Here is a 25,537-nt window from a genome sequence, read left to right as displayed (position 1 = left end):
GCATCGGGCTCTGTGCTGACAGCTCAGAGCCTGGAGCCTGCTTCAGATTCTCTCTCTCTCTCTCTCTCTCTCTCTCTCTCTCTCTCTCTCTCTCTCCTCTCTCTCTGCTCCTCCCCTGTTTGTGCTCTCTCTCAAAAATAAGTAAATTATTTTTAAAAATAAATAAATGCTGTTTCTGCAAAGAACAGAGATGAACTAATCACTGGATGGTGAAAGTCGCACAAGTACATAAAAAACTTCTAAAGTCACAAGAATTTTGTATTTTGAAATGGTTACCAGTTTTTAATGTAAAAGATTCACAATTTTAATTTTAAATAGTCTAAAACAGAAGGCGTGCTACAGAAAAGACTGCTTATAGCAAAAAAAAAGTGGGGGGAGAAGGGGGGTAATGTGACAGTCAACTAACATGTGGATAATTTTTGTTTTAAACACTACACTCTATTTGAAATTACCTAGAATCCAAGACATGAGGTTTATTATACAGACCACCAGGCTGACTCTACACGCATTTTCTTATGTAATGCAACTGGCCAAATGTTAAGTTTCCCTGACCCCGTCAAATTCCCTGGCTCTCAGCACAATCTCCAGTCGGTTTCTCTAAAAGAGCACTCTTCAAACTTTGTTTCCAGTTCCCTCCAGAAGAAGGCTAAAAACCTATAAAATCCCTTCACTTATTTTATTTTTTTTTTCAACGTTTTTTTTTTTTTTTTTTTTTTTTTAATTTATTTTGGGGACAGAGAGAGACAGAGCGTGAGCGGGGGAGGGGCAGAGAGAGAGGGAGACACAGAATCAGAAACAGGCTCCAGGCTCCGAGCCATCAGCCCAGAGCCCGACGCGGGGCTCGAACTCACGGACCGCGAGATCATGACCTGGCTGAAGTCGGACGCTTAACGGACTGCGCCACCCAGGCGCCCCTCCCTTCACTTATTTTAAAGATGACGTATCATTTTTCATCATAAGTTTAAGATATTACAAAGGATGTAATTTCCAGAGCATTAAATAATGATCTTTGTAAATGAAACAGTCATATATTCTATTAACTATATTCAATCCAAAAAAAAATCCACTACAATAGTGTTTGTAATAATCAAAAAACCTCAAAAAACTGCAAACAACCTAAGGGTCCAATAGAAGAATAATTAAATCATGCCAAGTCCATTCTATGGAATATTAAGCAGAAATTTTAAATAATGAGGTACAGAATAAGACTATAGAGACAGTTTCAAGGAGAATCTTTGCTTTGTCTATATTGCCTGAATTTTTATAACATAAAATACATGCATTAATCAAGTAATCACTTTTTTTTAAAACAAGACAAGTATTTCAACTTCAATACCAAGTACGAACCACTTTCACAGAAAAAATCACTTACTTCATCAATAAAGGCTTGTTCCGGTTCTGGCTCTATTGTTTCTACCTGAACATCATCACTAAATTGTACCGTCTTCTTCTCCGTTTTAACTGCAAAACATGTAATATTCACCTTTTCCTTATAAGAAATTTAAAATTCTATTTCAAAGCACTTCAAATTCTATGAGAGAATCTGGATTTTTCTTAATATTCCCTTCGATCTGGGAGACTTAGTTTAAGGGATCATTAAGACAACAGATTTAGACAAAAATGACAGAACATTATTTTGTGGAATTCCGTGAAGATTTCTTAATTTTCTCTTCTAAGATTTTACGTTTTCCTGAAAAGACACTTCACTAAAAATAAAAGGGATATTTCCAAAGCAAAGATTAATCACTTACTACGTATGAGAATTTAGTGAACTGGTGGGCAAAAAGTTAAGTTTTAGAAGTAAAGTTCTTTTACAAGTAAAGTTTTACATAAATGAACTCTGCAATCAAAATAAACTCTCTTTTAAATTACCAGTCCTTTCAAAGAAAAATCTCATTTGAAAGACCACACTATTACATTGTAGTGAACTGGAAAGTGAGGCATATGTTTTTTGGCATGCCATTCAGTGTTTTTACTAAGAGAATCAATGACATCCAGGTCAGTGGAGGACTTTACAAGTAGCACTGGCAGTGATCTGAATTTTCCACTAAATCGGCCTACATTTTTTAGTTGCATTACTCTCTGAAATAACACTGTGGTTATGAAGGGACCTGCAAACCACTGACCAGACGCACAATATTTCTCTTGCTCAACAAAGCAATCTTTAAAAACTATTCAATGTATCACTAACTAGTAAATACAAGGTTATGATTAATACAGCAATTAACCTTCTCCCCACAAATCCTGAGAGGTCCATACAGCTTTAAAGGAATGAACTTTCTGTATTTTTCATCCTTGTATCAATGTGGTCAATTGGTATTCATAACAATGTTAAGAAGAAACTATAAAAAGGGGATTGGGAACAGAGCAGAAGTAAGGAAAGGAAATATATTATTAAACTATTTAATGTGTGTAATAGAATATTACATTTCCCCCCAGTGACTCTCTTATACTAGGAAATATGCCCATTGTAATATGAGGTTAACAGCAGCACAGGAATATGAAAAGTTCATGCACAGGAGAAAGCTGATGTATGACACAGCCTGGATCTGAATGCCAGCCTATCTGGCTCTACCAGTCCACATGCTGGAATCTGGCCAATGATTTTACTCTGAGAACAGGAGCTCCTATCACTCCTGTATTCTGTATTGTGTGCTTCTGTATAAAATGCAGATAATGTAATCTCCAACGTAAGGAATACATTCATTCCACGTAAGTCACCATAAAGCAAAATTCTATACAAAACACTTTCAGCTGGTTTCATTTTCCCTTGGGGGTAAAAGAGACATGTGCTAGAGATATTTTTGCTTTTTATATCTTGAGCTATTAACAAGTAGGAAGCTGGGAAAGCATGCATTGGCTGCTACCCATAAGAGAACACACGGAGGACTCGACATCGTGCCAGCCGACCATGTACAAGTTGTCAGTGTTTTTCTCACAAGCACCAATACTATTACTACGCACGTGTGCACGTCTGCATATAGCGTGTGTGCACGTGCGTATGTGTGTACGTGTATACACATGTGCACGAAACAAACTGTTTTCACAGTATCTACCACACTTCCAAAGAAAAAACAAGCTAAGCAGGGTGGGTACTTCTCCTTGCCATTAAGTAAAGTGGGCTTCTGATTCCTCACAAAGAATAGCATGATGACGATCATGCTAACATTGCTTTCCCAAGTTCAATAACTACATTTCTATGACAGAAGCTCTGCTGTTCCAGTTCTCCTCTTTACAGAAGTCCGGAGAGAAACACAGGAAGAAGAGCTAGAGTATTCATTTTAACGCTGCACTCTACACGATGGGGACAAGATGAGACGGCTACATGATCGATACAAGATCTTGGATCTCAGATTGAACACAAGTCCAAGACCATTCTATCCTTTCCAACAGCTGATTCAGGACAAAAACAAAAAACCCAAACACCCAAAAAACAAATTAAAACAACCACCACCATAAACCCAGGTTAAAAAGCCGGCACACAATACACTGCCATCTTAAATAGGTCCTACGACATATTTCTTGGGTTCTAACAAAAAAGAACGACATTATTAGGACGGGTAGCAGGAATCTGTCTCCGCTGTAAATCTGTCATGAAATGACACAAGATAACCTGGCAATCATCAGAAGACAGCATCGTTTCATCACAGATAAAAGTAGTATCTGATTTGCTGTTAAAGCCTTCTCTTGAAAGAAAAGTGTTCCTGTATTTTTTCAAGAAAAGTGTATGTGTTGCTTTATGTATACATATATATGTATATATGTAGTATATACACACACACTTATGTATCATTTACTGCATAAATATTTATATAGTCTATATTTTGGGTAAGATTCAGTACTAGTTTGGGTAAGATTCATTCCAGTTGCTGGAAATGAAAAGGTGACTAAGACAAAGATCCTTCTTTAAATTCTTGTAAACTAAAAAAGACCTAAGCATCTTGCAATTTGTAACTTTCTTTGACCCCTCGTACTCACATTATAGAAAGATGAGATATTTTGCCAGCTAACTATAGCCTACCAACTTATATACAAAAGCTCTTTTAAAATTCTAAACCTTTCAACCACTAATAGAAACCTTTCTACACTAGAATATATTTCTCATTTATGACCTAATCTTGGTGACCCCAACTCATCATTATGAAGATTCAGTGAACTATAGTATTATGTAGAAATATAGTAAACTGCCTACAAACATTTTGGCGGGCTACCAATACTTACATCTCCTGCAACTATTATGCCTGCCCGTAACATCACTTTTCCTGCTAGGCCCCACTTTCTAGTTTACTTCCCTTGGTAGCACAGGTTTGGAAAGTAAACAGAAAGTTTTCATAAGATTAGTTATGGCTCCTTCTGACTATCTGACATGAGGTCTTAGGAAAGCCATTCATTATATTACTTACAGGCCAGTGCCTCCAAGTTTGGGGCTAGATGCTAAAGAAATGGCTTTAATCTTTGAACAGAAAGAATTCCTATGAGATTACACTGCATTTGTCACACTTCAGGAACCGATAATGAAAATACCTAATGCATAAATTTCATAACACTTCTTAATCTGCGTTTTTACAATGGTATATATATATAATGTTTTAAAAGAAAAATCCATAGGCTGCACAATTACCTGATTAAGGATAATCTTGGTAGAAATATAATTTCAATTTGTAGATAATTAGATGATTTTTGGTAAATAATCTCACTAGCAAGCTGCATTTTTAATAAACACCTCGGAGGCACTAATGTCTGAGAGTCCCAGCTCCAGTAAATTGAATTTACTCAACTTTTATTAAGAAGAAAATTATGGATTATCATCCACTTACAGACTGGAAAATACTTACTCATTTCTGGTTCAGCAGTAAGATCAGCAGTCACAAAATTAGAGGGAAATAACCCCATGCCTTGATGGGTTTCACCTTTCCACCAGTTGGGATCACTAATGAGAAACAAAAAATATTTTCACCTCTATAAATCTCTACCTTAATAGTGTTTAACTTGCATTATTATCAGATCTGAATCCCACAACAATCCAATGAGGGAAGAAATGAATATATTATTATTACAAACAGAAGATGAACCCTCAGAGAAGATAAAGGGCTGTTACACACAGTTCTTTATCTTTTGGAAGGCTGGCGAATGCTCTGAGGATTTAATAAAAGGTCTGAACTCTCTCTCCAAAACAGAGGTCTCTGCATTTGACTGTCAACTTCAGGTAGTTCATGAGCTCCACTGTCTATAAGGCTCTTTTGTGATAAAATAAATGGTAGGCACTTAATTCAGATCCATTCCTAAATTAGTGCTCTCTCTTGTACATACAAAATGCACATTTTTCTTGTACAAAAATGCACATTTCTCCCCCCACAAGAGACAACATGACAGATGACACTGTTTATAGAACAAAGCATTCACAAGGAACACACTTCCAGGTACAACTCCATGTTCACTGTTTTATCTTGGGTGCCTAGTATGAGAAAAGCTAGCAAGCTCTCAATAAACATTTTTTGAATGAATCAATGATCAAGGTTTTGTGCAATTTCCAGCTAACCAGCCCAAAATTTAATTCATTTTCTTTCACTCAAGAGAAGAGAAGGTAAATGTGCTACTATAGGAATAACCTAAATATTTTTGAATTTATTCTTTAAAACTGCTTGCAAATTTTAGTACTTCATTATCAATAACCATCATCAGTAACAATTTTCAAGTAAAAATAAAGCTACAGCCAAAAACCAGATATATTGAATCATCTCCCATAGTAATATAAACGTATATAATTGCACATAAAATGAATTTGTCCTACATGGATATACTATTTTTTGTGAATAAATAAATTCAATATATTACGTATTTCTTACAAATTCCGTAAATACATATACATATTTGGTGTATTTTCTAACATTTTAACTTTACTAATTTAATTTCTAAAATTTTAACTTACTAATTTAAAAATCGATCTTATGAGATGAAAAAAAAACGAATAAGCTAGTCTTCCAAATCAAATAAAAACAATTTAAACAAGAAATAAGAAAAAAATTAAACTACAAAATAAGAATACAGACAATATGACACAAGCAAAGCAACCAAATGTGACACAGAAAATATCTACATCAATATTTTTCTTATTACCTTTGGTAATGGCATTCAACAGGAATAATATGAAACACAGAAGTAATATATGTTTTCATATGAATGTCAAGTTAATATCAATTTGATATTATCCATCACCTGTCATCAAGAACTGTAATAATTTCTCCGGCTTTAAAAGTAAGCTCATTATCTTCAGCAGCTTCAAAGTCATATATAGCACGAACTTTTCGGCCTTCATGTTGGTGGTTAGTTAAGAGATTGGATGTGCTTGGGTACAAAGTAGAAAGTGTGGTTGACTGCTGCCTTTGCTCCTTCAAGGACAACTCAATAGCTAGAAAATAATGAGTTAAAAAGACTCCAAATGTTAATATATCCAACAATCCAAAGTATAAAAAAATATCTGAAGGTAAAAATGCATTCTTTTAAATGTGGAGCTGGAAACTAGGATATATTATTACATACTGAATAAAGATCATTTCATCAATTTAATTCATTCATTCACAACTGAAAGTTTAAAGAATAAACTGTTAAAAAGTTGAACAGCCATTAATGACTATTTTTACTGAATGGATAAAATTTAAATTATTCTGGGTAATAAAAAGATATTATCTCTCAAATCCAATGTTTTTATTTAGCTGCAGATATTTTAATTTTCTTTCATCTTTTCAATATATTTCTATAGCTTCAATTCCCAAAAATGATAATCACAATCACTTGCCAAGAGTCCCAAATCTCAATGAAGACTTACTAAATCAGAATGTCAGAGGCAGTATATGGGAACCTGCATTTTACTGCTCCAAAGGTAATTCTTTGTGATCAGTCTAAGAAGTAGAACTAGGAAATAACTACAATGAAGTCTCACCTATCAAATTCCCTCAAAGAGATTTCAAATGTGTCTCTTGTATTACTTCCCTCCTCTCCCAATGGAAGTCATCACCATGTGTCACTTAGGCTCTGTAATACAACCTGAAGAGACTGAGAACCCTGCTTCAACTCAAACCATAACCCCTTCATCCCTGCTACTTCTGTTCTACATTGATAAAAGACCTAACAGGAAAAAGCAAACTTTAAAACTATCCTAAGAAAATACAGGAAAGTACCTTTTAGGATTTGGGGGAAGAATATCTTAAGATATAAAAAGTGCAAAATCATAACAAAAAAGCAAAAATTTTGACTATATCAAAATTTAAAACTTTAGATAAAATACACCAGTATCAAAGTTAAAGTAAATGCCACAAATCAAGAGTAGATATCTACAATAGATATTACAAAGATTCTCAATGCAGCCTATTATTATAGTAAAAAAAAAAAAAAATCAGAAAACCCAAATGCCCGTCAGCAGCAGGACAGAAAATTGCCATACGCATTTTTTTAGTACACTGAAATATTACACAAGAGTTAAATGAACTTGACTTACATATTTTATTATGAATAGATCTTAGACGTACTGTCGCATGAAAAAAACCGAACTGTACATGTTATGTACCCTATGAAAAAACAATTTGTGGGGCACCTGGGTGGCTCTGTCAGTTGAGCGTCCAACTTTCGGTTCGGCTCGAGTCATGATCTCACAGTTGTGAGACTGAGTCCCATGTTGGGCTCTGGGCTAATGGCATGGAGCCTGCTTGGGATTCTTTCTCTCCCTCTCTCTCTGCCCCTCTTGTGCTTGTTCTTCCTCTCTCTCAAAATAAATAAATAAACTTAAAAAAGTAAAGAATTTGTTGGACACATAAAGTATTTGGCATTGTTTATGGATATATGGTGTGATAAAAATATTAATAAAAAAGAAAGACTGAAAGGACACATATGAAGAGTAGTTGTCTCAAAAGAGTATCAGTTGATACTGCAAAGGGGAACAAAACGGATTTCAGTGTGAGCTGTAAAATCCTATTTCTTTTATTTTTAAATACCTCAGGAAAAAAATATTCAGGGCCCATCTTCTTCCCACCTTTCCAACACCAGAGACTTAAAAAACATACCTTTTGCTAAATCTTCTTCTTCTTTTTTGTTAGCCACAGTACCAGGGTCTTTGGCAACCAGGGCTGGGCTTGCTTTTGCTTGTTCTGCAGCCTAACACAAAAAAAGGAAGACAATGTTTGCAGAATGTTCTCGAATTTTCCTACCTACACTTAATCTAAGAACTTGCAAGACCATTCTTATCAATCTACCACAGACTTCTGAAGAAGAAAATAATCCAGAGGCGCCCGGGTGGCTTAGTCGGTTAAGCATCTGACTTTTGGTTTTGGCTCAGGTCCATGACCTCGCAGTTTGTGCGATCCGAGCCCTGTGTCAGGCTCTGTGCTCGACAGCACAAAGCCTGCTTGGGATTCTCTCTTCTCTCTCCTCTCTCTCTGCCCTTCCTCTGCTCCTGCTCTCTCTCAAAAAATGAACAAACATTAAAGAAGATTTAAATAAAAAAAAAAAAAGAAAAAAGAAAATAATCCAAACCGTAGCAGCCTCCACTTTGAAAGAAGATGTGGAACTGGAGGAAAGAAATGGAGAGCAACGGGATACTGAGGGCTGCTAAAAGCAGACAGGATGCAAACGAGCCAAGAAAGACCAGAGGAGATTTAAAATTTTTTAGAAAAATTCTGAAACCAGAAAATGGGTTGAGAAAGGGAAGGAGACGTCTATTTTGAAAACAAATAGTTTTTAAAATTTTAAGCTATTTAACAGTTATATTTTATGGCTTCCTGCCCGGTTAAAAGGCAGGATGTTATCCTTAGGAATAGAAATTTACATGTAACAATATAATGCTCATAAAATTATACTTTTTTGTAAACTAAAATACAAGTAGTTAATTCTGACAGCATATTCCAGTTACCAGGAACTGCCAGCATACACACACACACACACACACACACACACACTTACATGCCTTTGACAAAGATTTGTTTCTGCTTATAACATCCTCCCCTCTGGCTCCTTTTACTTGATCAACATTTTTCCTATTGAGTTTTAACTTACCAGTCCGTAAACAGCTAAAATAATCCCTTTCTCGATGAAACATTCCTAAACCGCTAAATTAAGCATCCTCTTCTCTGTTCCTCTGGTAGTATTTTTACCAAAGTACTATGCTATAGGTAGTTAAGAATGTAAATTTTGGAGTCAGGGAAACATGGGTTCAAATTCTAAATCCACGAGGTTCTAATGAATGACCTGGGGTACATTAAACTCTTTGTATCTCAAGTTCCTTATCTACAAAATGAGGGTAATAATAGCAACTAGATAGGTTTGAGAGAATAAAGTAACATGTAGCTTCCAAACTCAGATAGGATGAGGGCCACCAATGATGGTTTAAAACAAAAAGTATAACATTCTCTCTTGGGATTTATAATGTACATAGAGGTAATCTAGGTCACGCGTACGGTAATTATGGCATAAAGAATGATGAAATGAAGGATAAACCCTCAACAGATGCAACATTTCTACAGTTTACATGAAATAATACAATGTTTACTCAAAATACACTGTGAACAGTTATAAAGGTATATTAGAATACCCAAAGCAACCACCACCAACAAAAATGGAATTCTTATAAGTATTCAAATTAACACATGTACAGCACATAGATTAGTGCCTGGAACTAGTAACAGTTAGTAAATCTCAGCTTCTATTATAATTATCTGCTTATATCTGTCTCCATAACCATGCTATATATTCCCTGAGAATATATGTGCCTAAATACTGATGACAATAAAGAAACATTTGTTTAGTAAATGAAAGGCAAAATATTCAATATAACGGGTAAAATACAGTTATAGATATATAGTTATATAGTTCCATATAACATAACTGTATTTTATACTGTAAAACAAATGCACAAAGCATTTATTTTTAGAAAAGCAGATACTAAAAAGCTTTTTGTAGTTCACTGAATGCAACTTCAAGCACTCAATTCTGATCCATCTCTCCATGGAATTTTTTTTAGATATTAAGGTTTTAATTAACACAGATCTCTGAAAATTAAAGGTATGCTTCCTCAGAATGTCCTTTTCAATTGCATATGAATTTTTTTCAGTTTGGTGAATTTCACAAAATAGACCTATTGATCTTTTATTGTCTGTGAAGTAATCTCTACCAATCAAGAAGAAAGTGCAGACAATAGATTCAAAGTGCTAAAAGGAAACAAAATACAGCTAAGTATACTGTACTTGGCAAGATTATCATTCAGAATTGCAGAAATGATGAGTTTCTCAAATAAGCAAAAAGCTATGGGAGTTTCATAACTTGAAACAAGGGTTTCAAAGAAATATTAGAAAGACTGCTTTATGGGGAAAAGACCATAACTAGAAATAAGAAAATATGTGAATGAAAAATTACAATGATAAAGGAAAACACATAGCATGGGTTACTGACAAACCGCTAATAAAGCTAGTATGAAGATTATAAGACAAGAGTAATAAAGTCAACTATATTCATAATAATTACTTAAGGGACACACATATAAAAAGATGCAAAACATGACATCAAAAACAAAATGTGAGGTGAGAGGAATAAAAATGTAGCGCTTTTAGAATGTGTTTGAGCATAAGCAACCACCAACTTAAAATAATCTGCCATAAATACACAGGTTGTCATAAATGAACCTCATGGTAACCACAAACCAAAATCCTATTAACAGATACACAAAAAGTAAAGAGAAAGCAATCCAAACAACACTAAATAAAGTCATCAAATCACAACGGAAGAGACCAAGAGAAGAAAACTACAGAACCACAAAAATAACCAGAAAACAATGAACAAAATGGCAATAAACACATACCTATCAACAACTACTTTAAAAGTAAATGGACTGAAGTCTTCAATCAAAACACAAAGGGAGGTTAAATGAATAAAAAACCAAAACTCATTAATAGACTCACTTGAAAACTAAAGGTATATACACTGAAAATGAAGGGACAGAAAAATTTTTTTCCACGTGAATGGAAATGAAAAGAAACCTGGGGCAGCATTAATTATATCAGACAAAATAGGCTTTAAAACAAAGACTGTAACAAGAGGAAAAAAAAAGGCATTACATAATGATGATGAGATCAATGCAACAGAAAAACACTTATAAATATTTATGCACCCAACATAGATGCACCTAAATACATAAAATGAGTATTAAGACGCAAACTGGAAGAAAATGACAGTAACACAGTAATAGTAGGGGGCTTTAAATACCCACTTACATTAGTGGACAGATCATCCAGATAGAAAATTTAATAAAGAAACAATGGCCTTAAACGACACATTAGGCCAGATGGACTAAATAGATATACACAGAACATTCCATCTTCAAACAGCAGAATACAGATCCTTTCAAGTACACACGAAACATTCTGCAGGAGAGATCACATGTTAGGTCACAAAATAAGTCTCTGTAAATTTAAAACGCATGAAATTTTCTCAAGCACCTTTTCCAACCATAATGATTGGAAACTAGAGATCAACTGCTAGGAAAAAACCGTAAAAAACAAACAAGTGAAGACTATACAACATGCTACTAAACAACCAATGGGTCAATAAAGATATCAAAGAGAAAATTAAAAAACACCTTGAGACAAATGAAAATGAAAATACAATGTTCCAAGATCTGTGGGACTCAGCAAAAGCAATACCAAGAGGAAAGTTTGCAATAATACAGGACTACCTCAAGAAACAAGAAAAATCCCAAAGAAACTAACTTTACATCTAAAGGAACTACAAAAAGAATAAAACCCAAAGTCAGTAGAAGGAAGGAAAAAAAAGAGCAGAGCAGAAATCAATGAAGTAGACACTAAAACAATAAAAATGATCAAAGAAACTAAGAGCTGGTACTTTGAAAAGATTACAAAATTGATAAATCATTATTCAGAATCATCAAGAAAAAAAGAGAGGACTCAAATAAATAAAATCAGAAATGAAAGAGAAGTTACAACCCATATCAGAGAAAGACAAAGGATCCTAAGAGACTACTATGAACAATCACATGTCAACAAGGTGGACAAGCCAGAAGAAATGGTTAAATTCTAAGAAACATACAGTCTTTCAAAAGTACAAGAAGAAGAAACAAAATCTCAAAAAATGATTACTAGTAATGAAAATGAGTCAGTAATCAAAAGCCTCTCAACACACAAAATCCAGGACCAGACTTCCACAGCTGAATGTCTATCACACACTCAGTTAACAGCGTCCTTCAGAAACCATTCCAAAACACTGAAGACTAAGGAATGCTTCCAAACTCATTTCACAAGGCCAGCATTACCCCTGATAGCAAAACCAAAGACACTACCAAAAAAAAAAAAAAAAAAAGCCAATATCCTTGATAAGCCTGCAAAAATCCTCAAGAAAATATTGGCATATCAATTCAACAATACATTATTAGTATCATACACCACGATCATGCGGGCTTTACTCCAGGGATGCAAGGATAGTTCAATATCTGCAAATCAATCAACATGATACACCACATTAATACAATAAAGGATAACAACCACATGATCATCTCAACAGTAGCAGTGAAAGCATCTGACAAAATTCAACATTCTTTTAAGATAAAAACTTTCAGCAAAGTGGGTATAGAGGGAACATACCCTAACATAATAAAGATCATATATGACAAATCCATGACTGACACCACACTTAGTGCTGAAAAGCTGAAAATATTTCCTCTAGGATCAAGAACTAGATAAGGAAGCCCACTCTTGCCACTTTATTATTCAACGTATTGTTGGAAGTCCTAGCCACAGCAATTAGGCAAGGAAAAAAAAGGGGGGGGGGCACTCTGCACCTTCTCATTTGGCACAGTTGCATCTTCTTATGATTTGCCAACCACAACCCTGAGACACGATGGTGAATGTTGGAGTAAATGAATTTGGCTGTATTAGGCTTCTGGTCCTGGTCACCAGAGCTACTTTTAACTCTGGCAGAGTGGATACTGTTGCCATCACTGACCCCTTCACTGAATTCAACCAAGAGGTATACATGTTCCAGCATGATTCCACCTATGACAAATTCAAAGGCACAGTCAAGGCTGAGAACAGGAAACCTGTCATCAATGGAAAGCCCATCTCCTAGGAGCAAGATCCCACCAACATCAAATGGGACGATACTGGTACTGAATACATTGTGGAGTCACCTGGGGTCTTCACTGCTATGGAGAAGGCTTGGGGCTCACTTGAAGGGTAGAGCCAAGAAGGTCATCCTGTGCCCTTTCTGCTGATTCCCCCATGTTCATGATGTGCATGAACCATGAGAAAGATGATAACTCCCTGAGGATTGTCAACAATGCCTCCTGCACCACCAACTGCCTGGTCACTCTGACCAACATCATCTATGACAACTCTGGCATCCTGAAGGGACTCATAACTATAGTCCATGCCGTCAGTGCCAGCCAGAAGACCACGGATGGCCCTCTGTGAAGCTGTGGCATGATGGTCAAGAGGCTGCCCAGAACAGCATCTGTTTCTACTGGCACTACCAAGGCTGTAACCAAGGTCATCCCTGAAATGAATGGGAAGGTCACTGGCACGCCTGCCATGTCCCCATCCTCGAGCGTGTCAGTTGTGGATTATGTCTGCCACCTGGAGAAAGGTACCAAATAGGACGATATCAAGATGGTGGTGAAGCAGGAATTAGCGGGACCCCTCAAGAGCATGCTGGACTGAGTAGCAGGTGGTCTCCTGACACTTTAACAGTAGACACGTACTCTTCTACCTTTAATGCTGGGGCTGGCATTGCCCTCAATGACCACTTTGTCAAGTTCATTTCCTGTTGTTATGATAATGAATTTGGCCAAAAGCAACTGGGTGGTGAACTGGGTAAGAGCCCCCTGCACCACCAGCCCCTGCCAGAGCACAAGAGGAAGAGAGAAGCCTTGAGCTGCTAGGGAATCCTTGCCCCAGCTCATCCCCAACATACTGAGAACCTCCCAACCTCGACACAGTTTCCATCCCAGACACCATGAAGAGGAGCCCTACCTTGTCTTGAACCATCAATAAAGTACACTGTACCAAGCCCAAAAAAAAAAAAAAAAAAGAAAAAGAAAAAGAAAAAAAAAGGAAGAAAAAGGAAAAGACATCCAAATTGTAAAGGAAGAAGTAAAATTGTCACTATTTGCAGGTGACATGATACCATATATAGAAAACCCCTTGGGGCACCTGGGTGGCTCAGTCGGTTGTGTCCGACTTTGGCTCAGGTCATGATCTCGCAGTTTGTGGGTTCAAGCCTCATGGCAGGCTCTGTGCTGACAGCTCAGAGCCTAGAGCCTGGAGCCTGCTTAGGATTCTGTGTCTCCCTCTCTCTCTGCCCTTCCCCCACTCATGCTCTGTCTCTCTCGAAAATGAATAAATGTTAAAAAAAAATTAAAAAGAAAACCTCAGACTTCTCTGAAAAACTATCAGAACTACTACATTCCTCCAGTAAAACTGTGGGACACAAATTCAATTTACAGAAATCTCTTGCATTTCTATACACTAACGACAAGCTACCAGAGAGAGAAATTAAGAATACAATCCCATTTACAATCCCATCAAAATGCAAAAAATACCTAGGAATAAATTTAATCAAGAAGGTGAAAGACCTGTACCCTGAAAACTGTAAGACACTGATGAAAACAAATGAAGATGACACAAATAAACGAAAAGATATGCCAATATCATGAACTAGGAGAATTAATATTGTTAAGATGTCCATACTACCTAAATCTACAGATCCAGATTCAATGCAATCCATATCAAAATATTAATTTTTCACAGAATATTATTCACAGAACTAGAATAAATAGTTCTAAAATTTGTATGGAACCATAAAAGATGCCAAATAGCCAAAGCAATCCTGAGAAAGAAAAACAAAGCTGGGCATATCACACTTTTGGATTTCAAAATATACTATAAAGCTATCATATAATCAAAACAGTATGGTACTGGCACAAAAAACAGACACACAGATCAATGGAACATAAAAGACAACTCAGAAATAAAACAACACTTATTTGGTCAATTAATCTATGACAAAGGAAGCAAGAATATACAATGGGAAGAAGAGTGTCTTCAACAGTGTTGAGAAAACTGGACAACCACATGCTCAAGAATGAAACCGGACCACCTTCTTACACCATATACAAAAATAAACTCAAAATGGACTAAAGACTTAAATGTAAAACCCAAACCTTACAATTCATAGAAGAAAACACAGGCAGTAAGCTCTCTGACATCTGTCTTAGCAATATTTCTTTGACTCTAACTCCTCAGGCAAGGACAACAAAAGCAAAAACACCCAAACGGGACTACATCAAACTAAGGAGTTTTTGCACAGCAAAGAAAACATCAACAAAACAAAACGGCAACCTACTGAATGGGAGAAAATATTCATAAGTGACATATCCCCTAAGAAGTTAACGTCCAAAATTTATAAAAATATATACAAAGATATAACATAAAAATATATGAAATATATATTTAAAAAACAAGTTCTACAATTTAAAAATGGGCAGGGAACCTGAATAGACATGTCTCCAAAGAAGACATACAGATGACTAACAGGTACATAAAAAGATATTCAACATTACTAACGATCAGGGAAATGAAAATCAGGATCATGATGAGATAACTACTTCACATCTGACAGAATGGCTAGTATCTAAAGTAAATAAATTACAAGTATTGGCAAGGAAGTGGAGAAAAGAGAACCCTCACATTGTTGCTGGAAATGTAAACTGGTACAGCCTCTGCTGAAAACACTATGGAGAGTCCTCCTCAACAGATTAAAAATCCAGCAATTTGTTTAATTTAACAAATTAAAATCCAGCAGTTCTGGTTTTTGTGTGAAAAAACTTCTAGGTTTTTATCCAACGGACAAAAAACCCACTCATTCCAAAAAGACATATGTACCCTTGTGTTCACTGCAGTAAAACAGCCAAGACTAGAAGTAACCTAAATGTCTGCTGAAAGATGAATGGATAAAGATATGGTTTATGTGCACGCGCACGTGCACGCTACATGCATGCACGCGCACGCACACACACACACACACACATTACTCAGCCATAATAAAAGAGTAAAATCTTGCCATTTGCAACAACATGGATGGGCCTAGAGGGTATGCTAAGTGAAATTACGTTAGCCAGAGAAAGACACATGGTATGATTTCACTTATATGTGAAATCTAACAAACAAAACAGAAACAGAAACACACTCACAGATACGGAAAAGAAACCGGTGGCTGCCAAACAGAAGGCAGGTGAGGGGAATGGACAAAACAGGTAAAGGGGATTAAGAGATACAATCTTCCGGTTATAAAATAAGTAAGAGGGGGGATATAATATACAGCATAGAGAATCAATAACATCGTAACAACTCTGTATTGTGGCAGATGGTAACTAGACTTATTAAAGTGACCGTTTCATAATGTATATAAAGTCAATAATTATGTTGTACACCTGAAGCTAATACAATATTGTATGTCAAATATTCTTCAATTAAAGAAAACAGAGAAGGAAGTGCAGAAACAAGCTATATTTAAGCCCTATACTCCTGGGCTGCACACTTTTCAAAGTTCTTTCCGATCATCAGGTTCTAGGTGTTGCAATGATTCCTGTTACTCATTTGTCCAATACAGTCGCAGTGCTACCGTCACTTTTATCTCTATGTCAAAAGTTAGTGCTACGAGGGGCGCCTGGGTGATGCAGTCGGTTAAGCGTCCGACTTCAGCCAGGTCACGATCTTGCGGTCAGTGAGTTCGAGCCCCGCGTCAGGCTCTGGGCTGATGGCTCAGAGCCTGGAGCCTGTTTCCGATTCTGTGTCTCCCTCTCTCTCTGCCCCTCCCCCGTTCATGCTCTGTCTCTCTCTGTCCCAAAAATAAATAAAAAACGTTGAAAAAAAAAATTAAAAAAAAAAAAAAAAGTGCTACGAGAACTGCAGCGGAATGAGTTAAGTGACTGAAGTATGACTTTTCTTAATATTTTTAGATTATTTTCTTCTGTACTTGGATGAAAAAATACACTTTAAAAATCCTAATATTTTCAGAGGCTTTTGTTAAGTACGCTGACAAAGATCTAGTCTGATTAAAATGTAATAATGATTAGGCAACTAAGTGAGTTTAAAATCTCGAGGGACTTGTGTAGATGATCCTACCTGATCATTTTTTATTAAATATGAAGTTCTTCACAAACATGGTTTCCAATAATCAGCTATCAGACACAATTGTTAAATAAAATCACCATTCTAGCTGATTGTATTTTACTTTATACGCATTTTATGTATTTCTTGTGGCTAAAGATAGTAACTACAACAAAATTAGCTTTCATATGCTTTAGAACATCTAGATGAAAAAAAGAAAAGTAACTCTTAACTTTACTATTGCTGATGTATGTCCTGAACCTCTTGAACAGGAGAGGAACCTAACTTCTGTGCCAGTCAATAAATAAGTGCTCTTGCCAGTGTTCACTCCACTTCCTGTCCTGTGAAGCCTAGTCCGGACAGACACATATCCACTAACCTCTATATCAACCGGAAGGCAGGATCGTGTAGTGGAAAGAACACTGGACTGAGAGTCAGGAGGCCTGTGTTCTACTTCCAGCTCTGTCAACTACGAGCTGTGGCCCTGGGGAAGTCACTTAACCATTCTGGGTCTCAGTTTCCTCATCTGTAAAATGAGGGGATTAGATTAGAGAATCCCTAAAGTTGTTCACACAACTACCTGAGATTCTAGGTTAACGAAACAAAGCTACATGACACATAGATCGTTAGTCCTTCCTTCTCTAACTGGAACAAATTCCATCGTGGACTGAAAAATAGTTTTCACTTGTACTGAAAGCCGTACTCAAGATCAAGAGCAGTGCTTCCCAAACTTTAACGTGTGCACAGAATCATCTGGAGATCTTGTTAAAATAGAGATAATAAATCCATAGGTCTGGAGTGGCACCTAAGATACTTCATTTCTAACAAGCTTCCATGTGGTGATGATGACGATCAACAAGCTACATTTTAAGTAACAAGCTCTAGAATAGCTTCTCAGGCCACAGAAACTGTAATTTCAGTAAGCATCTATACTCTAGTTTTCTATAGGGAGTCTACCCTTTGGTAATTAAACATCGCCTGTCTTGTCAAGAAACTTAATTATAAGATAGGTTGTTGTTGCTCTGCATAAAATTATTCCCTAATTACACAGATGTTAGAAAACATTCTGAGAGTAGTAAAAGCCAGCTACAAATTATGAATAAATACTTCTTAAAGACATAATTTATCATTGTAAAACTATTCATAAGTCAAATTTCAAGTAAGAAGAAAAATATACTGCCCTTCCCGTATCTCCCAAATATATTTCTGCATCTTCACATCTCAAGACTATTCAGACAAACTAAAAGAGTACTTTGGGAAGAAAGTTCAGTTAAGTCTGGATAAATCACTTCATAATTCGGTGAAGTGCTCAAAACCCCGAACTTGAGCCCTCCACAGCTTGAGAGTTTTCTGTGCATGCTTTCACACCACTTGTCATATTTCACCCCAGTCCATGACGTAGGGAAAGACAGTATAATAAATTATCACACATTTTAAGGCCCCCTAGATTCGCTGGGCATCTCAAAGAATGCTTACTCAGAATAGAAAAAAAATAAAAGATACCCTTTCAAAAATGCTTTCTTCGTGACATAAATTAGAGATTGATCCCATTATATAAACTGGGGAAGGGAGAGGCAGAAAGGAAATTTCAGCCTTTCACTCAATCATATTTATGCACTGGTCAGTTCTAATTAAGTGAAAAGCTATTTCATGCGCTTCTCTTCTCATCGACTCCCTTATCTCCGTCTCACTTTTAATACAAGTATTCATAAATTTCACTATCAAAACAAACTCTAAACTCACCCTTAAATTTTAAGGACAGCCCAACTTTTAAGCTGTCATTCTTTGTAGATAAAATTAAAGCATTAAGAGCATTTAAGAAGACTGTCAGTATTAGCTGATACCATACTGCAGTTTTGTCTATATTAAAAACTCAAAAATTTTTTAATTGCAAAAAGCTAATTTAATTTATTTATAAAGAAGGAGAAACAGTGGGAAAGTGGAAGTTGGAACAAATAAATATTCCCCTGAATTTTTCTGGCATCACTGAACGCAGGACTTAATAACAAAAATTCCTTTGGGGTAGTAAAAACTACCTGGTTTGGAAGAAAAAAAGAAAACTTCATATAAATGTGGCTACTTTAGAGAAACCAACTATAGCACACATGCAACTTTACAAAATACCTGAGAGCCAATAGCTGGAAATGTAACTCCTTGCTCCTTAAGGTTCTTAATCATTGCTGATATTAGACTAAGCTGTGGATCATTCTTAAATTCATCTGTCCATTCGACCATAAGAGCCTTTAATTTTTCACAGACTTTAGGATGACCCTGAAAATAGAGAAAAAATTTAATTAAAAGGTACTAATTGCCTGGGTAATTTAACACAGATACATTAAATATAAATATTATAAAAGTGCTGTAGACACTTTTTGAATCACAAATTATCCCTAGCTATAGATAATACATAAGAAAATATAGTTGGTTACTAGAAATAATCAAATATTTTTTCACATTATGAAAAAACAATAGGTGATACCAACATACATCCCTCATATCAAAGTAAAACAGTGTGTACTAACTTATACTGGAGGTCAGAGAGACAGAACTTTTTAGAGTATTTTGCAACTAAGCGAGCTTTGTACATCAGGAAGACACAGAAAAGTAGTCTGTTTTGTTTTGGTAATTTTGCAGACCAGTAAAAAATAAGCTGGGAAGAGAAAAAAATGATAGTTCCTTTATTCCTAATCCCTGACTTTTAATATGCCTGACTGTGTCTTTTCCCCAAGTTGTTTAATTATCAGAGGCTGGTTTGAGGTCCACTGCATGTCAATATTCCTAGAAACCTCATTTCTTCAAAATAACACCTCCCCCTTAAGTATAAAATCAATATGTATTTGGAAAATAAAGTAGTCCTTTTTCCTGTATGTAGCTGTTTGCTTTTCAAAATAGTTGTTCTTGCTACTAAACACAAATCTGCATATCACATCTTCAATTAAATTATAGAATACACTAGAATCTATTCATAAACAACCACACATTTTGATGGACACTCAGGACATTAAAAGAATGGTTATTAATTAGAAGACACCTAAATATAAATAAAGAATAAAGCAAAACATGAAAAGAATTAACACATGATCATGTTTGAAAACAAGGTACAGAAATTCTGTAAAGAATTATGGAAACAAATTTTTATCTTATTTCTGAACTGTTTTCTACTAAAACCGAGAAATACTCATCTTCCCCCAAAAATATGAGACATTTTCCCTTTTCACATCTTAAAATTTTTCTTGATTATATAACACTCCATCCTCCCCCTCCCCCCGCCGAAAAAAATAAAAAATAATTACCTTTAGAAGGCACAAATTTTTACTAGGAAAATTCACATATTACTAACTTAAATTTTTTAAAGTGAATTTTTTATGATACATTCAGTTAAATAAGGAGTATAGTATTAAAATCCTATCATGGTCAGGTAGTGGCCTTACTCATGTCACAATGAAAACAGTGCCATATTTTGGCAGTATTTCTGAACACTTCTACACTGGGAAAATACCTCTGTGGCTACACAAATGGTTATAAAAACTGTGCCTAAAACACACTGGTATTATTTAATCAGATAAAAAAAATACACATATTTTCTTATCAGATGAAAGGAATGATGAAGAAAACAGGTTAAATATAGTCTAATCTGGTTTGGAAAAAAAAAATTATCTAAGTACATAAATCTATAGTCTCTTCAGCAAAATAACTTACATACTGACATACTGAATAGACATAGCCTAGGAAGCGTTTTTAAAAAAAGAAAGAAAGCACAGACCAGTCCTTTGTGATTTAAAATGTAAAGAACTGAATAAAATACATGAAAGAAAAAGACTGTATAATGTCCCTTACCTTGTTTAATACATTGCTTACTTCACTGGCAAAATCTCTTGAACATACTTCTAAATGAAAAATTTTGCCACAGTTTGATACACATGCTCCTAGAAGCTAAAAGCATAAAATAGCAAGTTAAAAAGGCTCTGTTTTAGCAGAAAATTTTGTGGTAAAACTTAAAATGAAATCACTCACAGTCAGAGCCTGCATAGCAACATGAGGATCTTTATGGTTCACCCTTCTCATAATAGACCGAAGACAATCTTTAGGTCTAAAAAATGAGAAATGTAACAATTAGTAGTACATCCAGCCATTTTCCCCCTTAACATAAGAGGTAATAGACTGTACCATACAAAAGGCAGAATATGGTAGAGAAGTTTAATTCTTATTAATGACACAATTCAACTGTATGCTAACAAGTTCCTTTAAATTTTTCAAACAAAATTAACAGGCTCTCTTCCTTAGCAATCATACATTAGGCATTCCGTACTGCTTCTGGATGAAAAAAAAGTTCTGGAAATAAAATGGTAGACCAAAACTTCCATTTCCGGTCATGATGGAATAACTGGACCTAGACTTATATTCCTGTTGTAAACAATGAGAAAAGTAGAAAAATATACTTAAAATATATACTCAGGTAACTGTTTGGGACATCAGGCCATAGGCAGTGTTGAATAGTCTCTAAGAAGGAATACAATTAGATTAAGACAGACATTTGCCTCAACTTTCCACTCAGAGGCACTTCTCAAATATCGGTACAGGCTTTCTGCCTAAAGGCAATTTCTGGATCTCAGGGGAGAGAAGATGATCCTAAGAAGTGAATGGTGACCTGAGTTGAGGGAACAGAAATCAAAATTCAGACCAGAACTATTTCTTCATATAGCTCCTTCTACTGTGTCTTATAAATTCTGTCTCCCTTGGCCTCCCTGAATTTTGATTTTCTAAAAGATCAGTAAACTTGAAGACACGCTTAGGTACATGAGCTTAAGTACAGAGGGGAAAAAAGACCAAATAAATTTAATAGAGATCATCACTAAAAATATTTTTAAAAGAGAAATGGAAATAAAAGAAAATCATAAAAATATTCAATTGGTATATAAAGACAATAAAAAAGCGTAAGTTCAACCTTACAGATATCATCCAGAAAAATAGCAAATTTTGACATTTTAATCCAACCATATCAACATTTATATTAAATGCAAATGGTCTAAGCACACCGAATAAAAGACAGATTGCTAGAATGGATTAAAAAAAGCAGGGCCCACCTAAATGCTCCCTATAAGAAACTGTTTAAATATAAAGACTTACAGAAGTTAAAAGTAAAAGGATGGAGGGAAGAAAGATTTGCAAACAAGAAAGTTGAAGTAGCTATACTAGTATCAGACAAATTGCACTTTAAGTATTATTACCAGGGATATAGAGGAAAATTACATAATGTTAAGGGGATCAATTCTCTAAGAAGACATAAAAGATCTAGATGTGTATTCTTATCCAAAAACAGAGCTTCAAAATACATGAAGCAAAAATTGATAAAACTGAAAAGAGAGACAAATCCACAATCTAGTTGGAGACTTCATTCCTTTCTTAGAAATAGATAAAACAATTAAACAGAAAAATAGGTAAGGAACATTGCACTCTACAATAGCGGGATAGATATTACTTCTGGTGCACATAGAATACTAACGAAGATAGACCATATATTGAACCATTAAAAAAAACTTAACTTTTTAAAAATTGAAATGATAACATGCTATGTCTTTAGACCACGATAAAATTATACTATAAATGAATAACGTAAAGAAAATTGGGGGCGCCTGGGTGGCTCAGTTGGTTAAGTGTCCGACTTTGGCTCAGGTCATGATACGTGAGCTTGTGAGTTCAAGTCCTACGTTGGGTTCTGTGCTGACAGCTCAAAGTCTAGAGCCTGCCTCAGATTGTCTCCACCTCTCTCCATTCCTCCCCTGCTCATGTACTGTCTCTGTCTGTCTGTCTTTCTGTCTCTCTCTCCATCTCTCTCAAATATAAATAAAAACATTAAAAAAAAAAGAAAATTGGACCACAGTTGGTCATAATACATTATCCTTTTTATATGTTATTGGGTTTGATTACAATATTGTTGAGGATTTTTGTACCTTTGTACATAACTGGTCTGTGCTTTTCTTTGTTTTTGGTACTGACCTATTGAAGGGCTTATAAAATGAGTTCCAAGAAAGAAAATTCTAAGTCCGGATGACTTCAGTAGTGAATTCTATCAAATAATTGCTATTGTGCTGAATACACAATTTTTTTTGTAGATGTCCTTTATCAGGTTGAGGAAATTTCCTTTAGTTCTTAAAGTTTTTGTTACAAATGTAAATTGAATTTTTTTCAAAGGAACTTTCCACATTTATTGAGATGATTATATGTTTTTTCTTTAGGCTTTGAGACAGTAAATTACACTGATTTATTTTCAAGGGTGAACCAGGCTTGCATGCCTGGGATAAAATCCACAAGATTTTTTTCAAAGAACCAGCTTTACTTCTGAATTTTCCCTATTGTTTTTCTCTTTCCAGTTTCATAGGTCTCTGCTCTTATTTTCATCATTTCCTTTCTTCTGCTTCCTTTACGTTTGCTCTTCTTGTTTAAGATAAAAATTTAGATCATGGACTTGGGACATTTCTTCTTCAAACATAAACATTTAATTCTATAAATTTACCTCTACGGATAGCTATAGCTACATCCTCCAAGTGTTGATATATTTCATTTTCACTTTCATTTCACTGAAAATATTTTCCAAATGCTGTTGTGATTTCCTCTTTGAGCCACAGGTTATGGCCCAAAATGGAGATAAAATATGATCATAAAAAAATGAAAAGAAAAAAATAGAAAACAAAGGGAACAAAGAACAAATAAAACATACTGCAAACTAACAGCAAAATGGTAGCTTTAAATCCAACCATATCGATAACTACATTAAATATAAATAACCTAAACACTCCAATTACTAGGCAGAGACTCAAACTGGATAAAAAAGGACGAGGTATATGCTGGCTATAAACTATCTACAGGAAAATCTACTTTAAATATAGACAGATTAAAAGACAGAAACAAGATAGGAAAAGAGAATATCAATATTAATTAAAAGAAAGTCACTTTGGGCCTTTTTTTGTAAAAGTGAAAAACCTCTTCAAACTTCTTTTAGTTAAGGTAAACAGGTCTTTCTGTAACTGCGAAGTGGCATAAAACAAACCTTCCAAAAGCAGGGGATACCTGTACTTTCATGTAGCTGGGGCTTCTAACGACTTTTTCTCAAATCACAGACCAGCCAGAATGGACAGATTTGTCAGGAATGTACACAGCTGCCTTAGCAAACGTTAGTTCTGATGAACTAAAGCACTGAAGTCAATTTCACCATTCACAAGTTATTATTCCAACCCACCTCAACAAACTACTGTGGGCTTCAAAGAAAGCAAGACAGAGCTTTAAGAGGGGGCTCTTTTCTATCAAATCCTCTCTACTCCCACTCATCTCCCATCATACCACTCTCAGCCATTCTGTTTCTATGTGAAGTTACAACTGCTAAAAATAAACTATCTTAGGCTCGAAGGTAAATGAAAAACTAAGGCGTGAAATCTCCTTAATCTTCAGACACAAATATCACAGGGTCATGCTACCGTGCTTTCTTTTGCAATTCAGACTTTTCCAGTTTCCCACAGAAAACACAGACTGCAGAAATGAAGCTCTTAAGGCAATTCTGGAAAGGATACATTCTTTAAATACATTGTATCAGCAGTCACTCTTCAACCTAACCTAACCTAGGTGAATTAATAAAATGTTTCATTCTTGCTCATTCATCTTATTGAAAAAGTATCCAGAAAGCAAAAGCCCTCTACCTACAGTGCCATATGTTCATATGGAGTGCTGAACAATACCGACCCTTATGATTAATCCTGTCACCAACACTGTCAGACTCAATCACCATCTCCATGTATATTACAATGACACTATGGAAAAAAAGTTCAACAGGTAGCAAGTAACTCTGCTGATAATGCTTTCATTAACTAACGTTATGCCATCATTTTCACTTTGGCTTTTATGAATTTTCATAAGCGAAGTTTTACCAAGTCTTATATATAAAACAAAGCCACAAAAGGTCACCATCAAACTAAATCTTTATGACTACCAAATCAGCTTTCACATGTTAGTTGTTTTTATTTACAAATATCTACAAATGGGTAGAACTCTGAACACAGAACAACTTCCTATGTAAAAAGTCATAAATAAATATTAGATAAAAATAGTAAGAGACACTTACATCACATTTGTCATTCACGTTCTTAATGACTGTGTGTCTCACGTATGAAAAACTGGAATTTACAATTTTGTTTACTAAAATCCACTGTTTTACTCTAATGATATATTCATTGTTTTGTTATCTAGGTCAAAGCTCGCATTCAATATTTAGAGCTGGCCTCTGTGGCAAATTATGTATTCCAAAGATACCCACAATAGTAACTCCCTTCCCACATGCTCTTGTATGAAGTGACTATGACATTTCCTATCAAGAGGTAGTTTAC

The 25,537-nt window shown here is 35.3% G+C and overlaps 1 protein-coding gene across 1 annotated transcript in view; it reads right to left on the bottom strand.

Annotated features, from left to right (window-relative positions):
- STAM (signal transducing adaptor molecule) overlaps positions 1–25,537 on the bottom strand; it is a 79,066-nt gene that overhangs the window by 20,222 nt on the left and 33,307 nt on the right. Inside the window, exons 3-9 of the mRNA XM_030321725.2 lie at positions 21,177–21,252; positions 21,000–21,095; positions 19,287–19,433; positions 8,058–8,148; positions 6,217–6,409; positions 4,836–4,930; positions 1,373–1,461 (exon numbers count right to left, since the gene is read on the bottom strand). Coding sequence (XP_030177585.1) covers positions 1,373–1,461; positions 4,836–4,930; positions 6,217–6,409; positions 8,058–8,148; positions 19,287–19,433; positions 21,000–21,095; positions 21,177–21,252 — 787 coding nt within the window. The remainder of the gene's footprint in view (positions 1–1,372; positions 1,462–4,835; positions 4,931–6,216; positions 6,410–8,057; positions 8,149–19,286; positions 19,434–20,999; positions 21,096–21,176; positions 21,253–25,537) is intronic.

Source organism: Lynx canadensis, chromosome B4, assembly GCF_007474595.2.
Source record: "Lynx canadensis isolate LIC74 chromosome B4, mLynCan4.pri.v2, whole genome shotgun sequence".
NCBI classification, from domain to species: Eukaryota; Metazoa; Chordata; class Mammalia; order Carnivora; family Felidae; genus Lynx; species Lynx canadensis.
The sequence above is the reverse complement of the archived record's forward strand: the minus strand, read 5'-3'. Positions and strand labels throughout refer to the sequence as shown.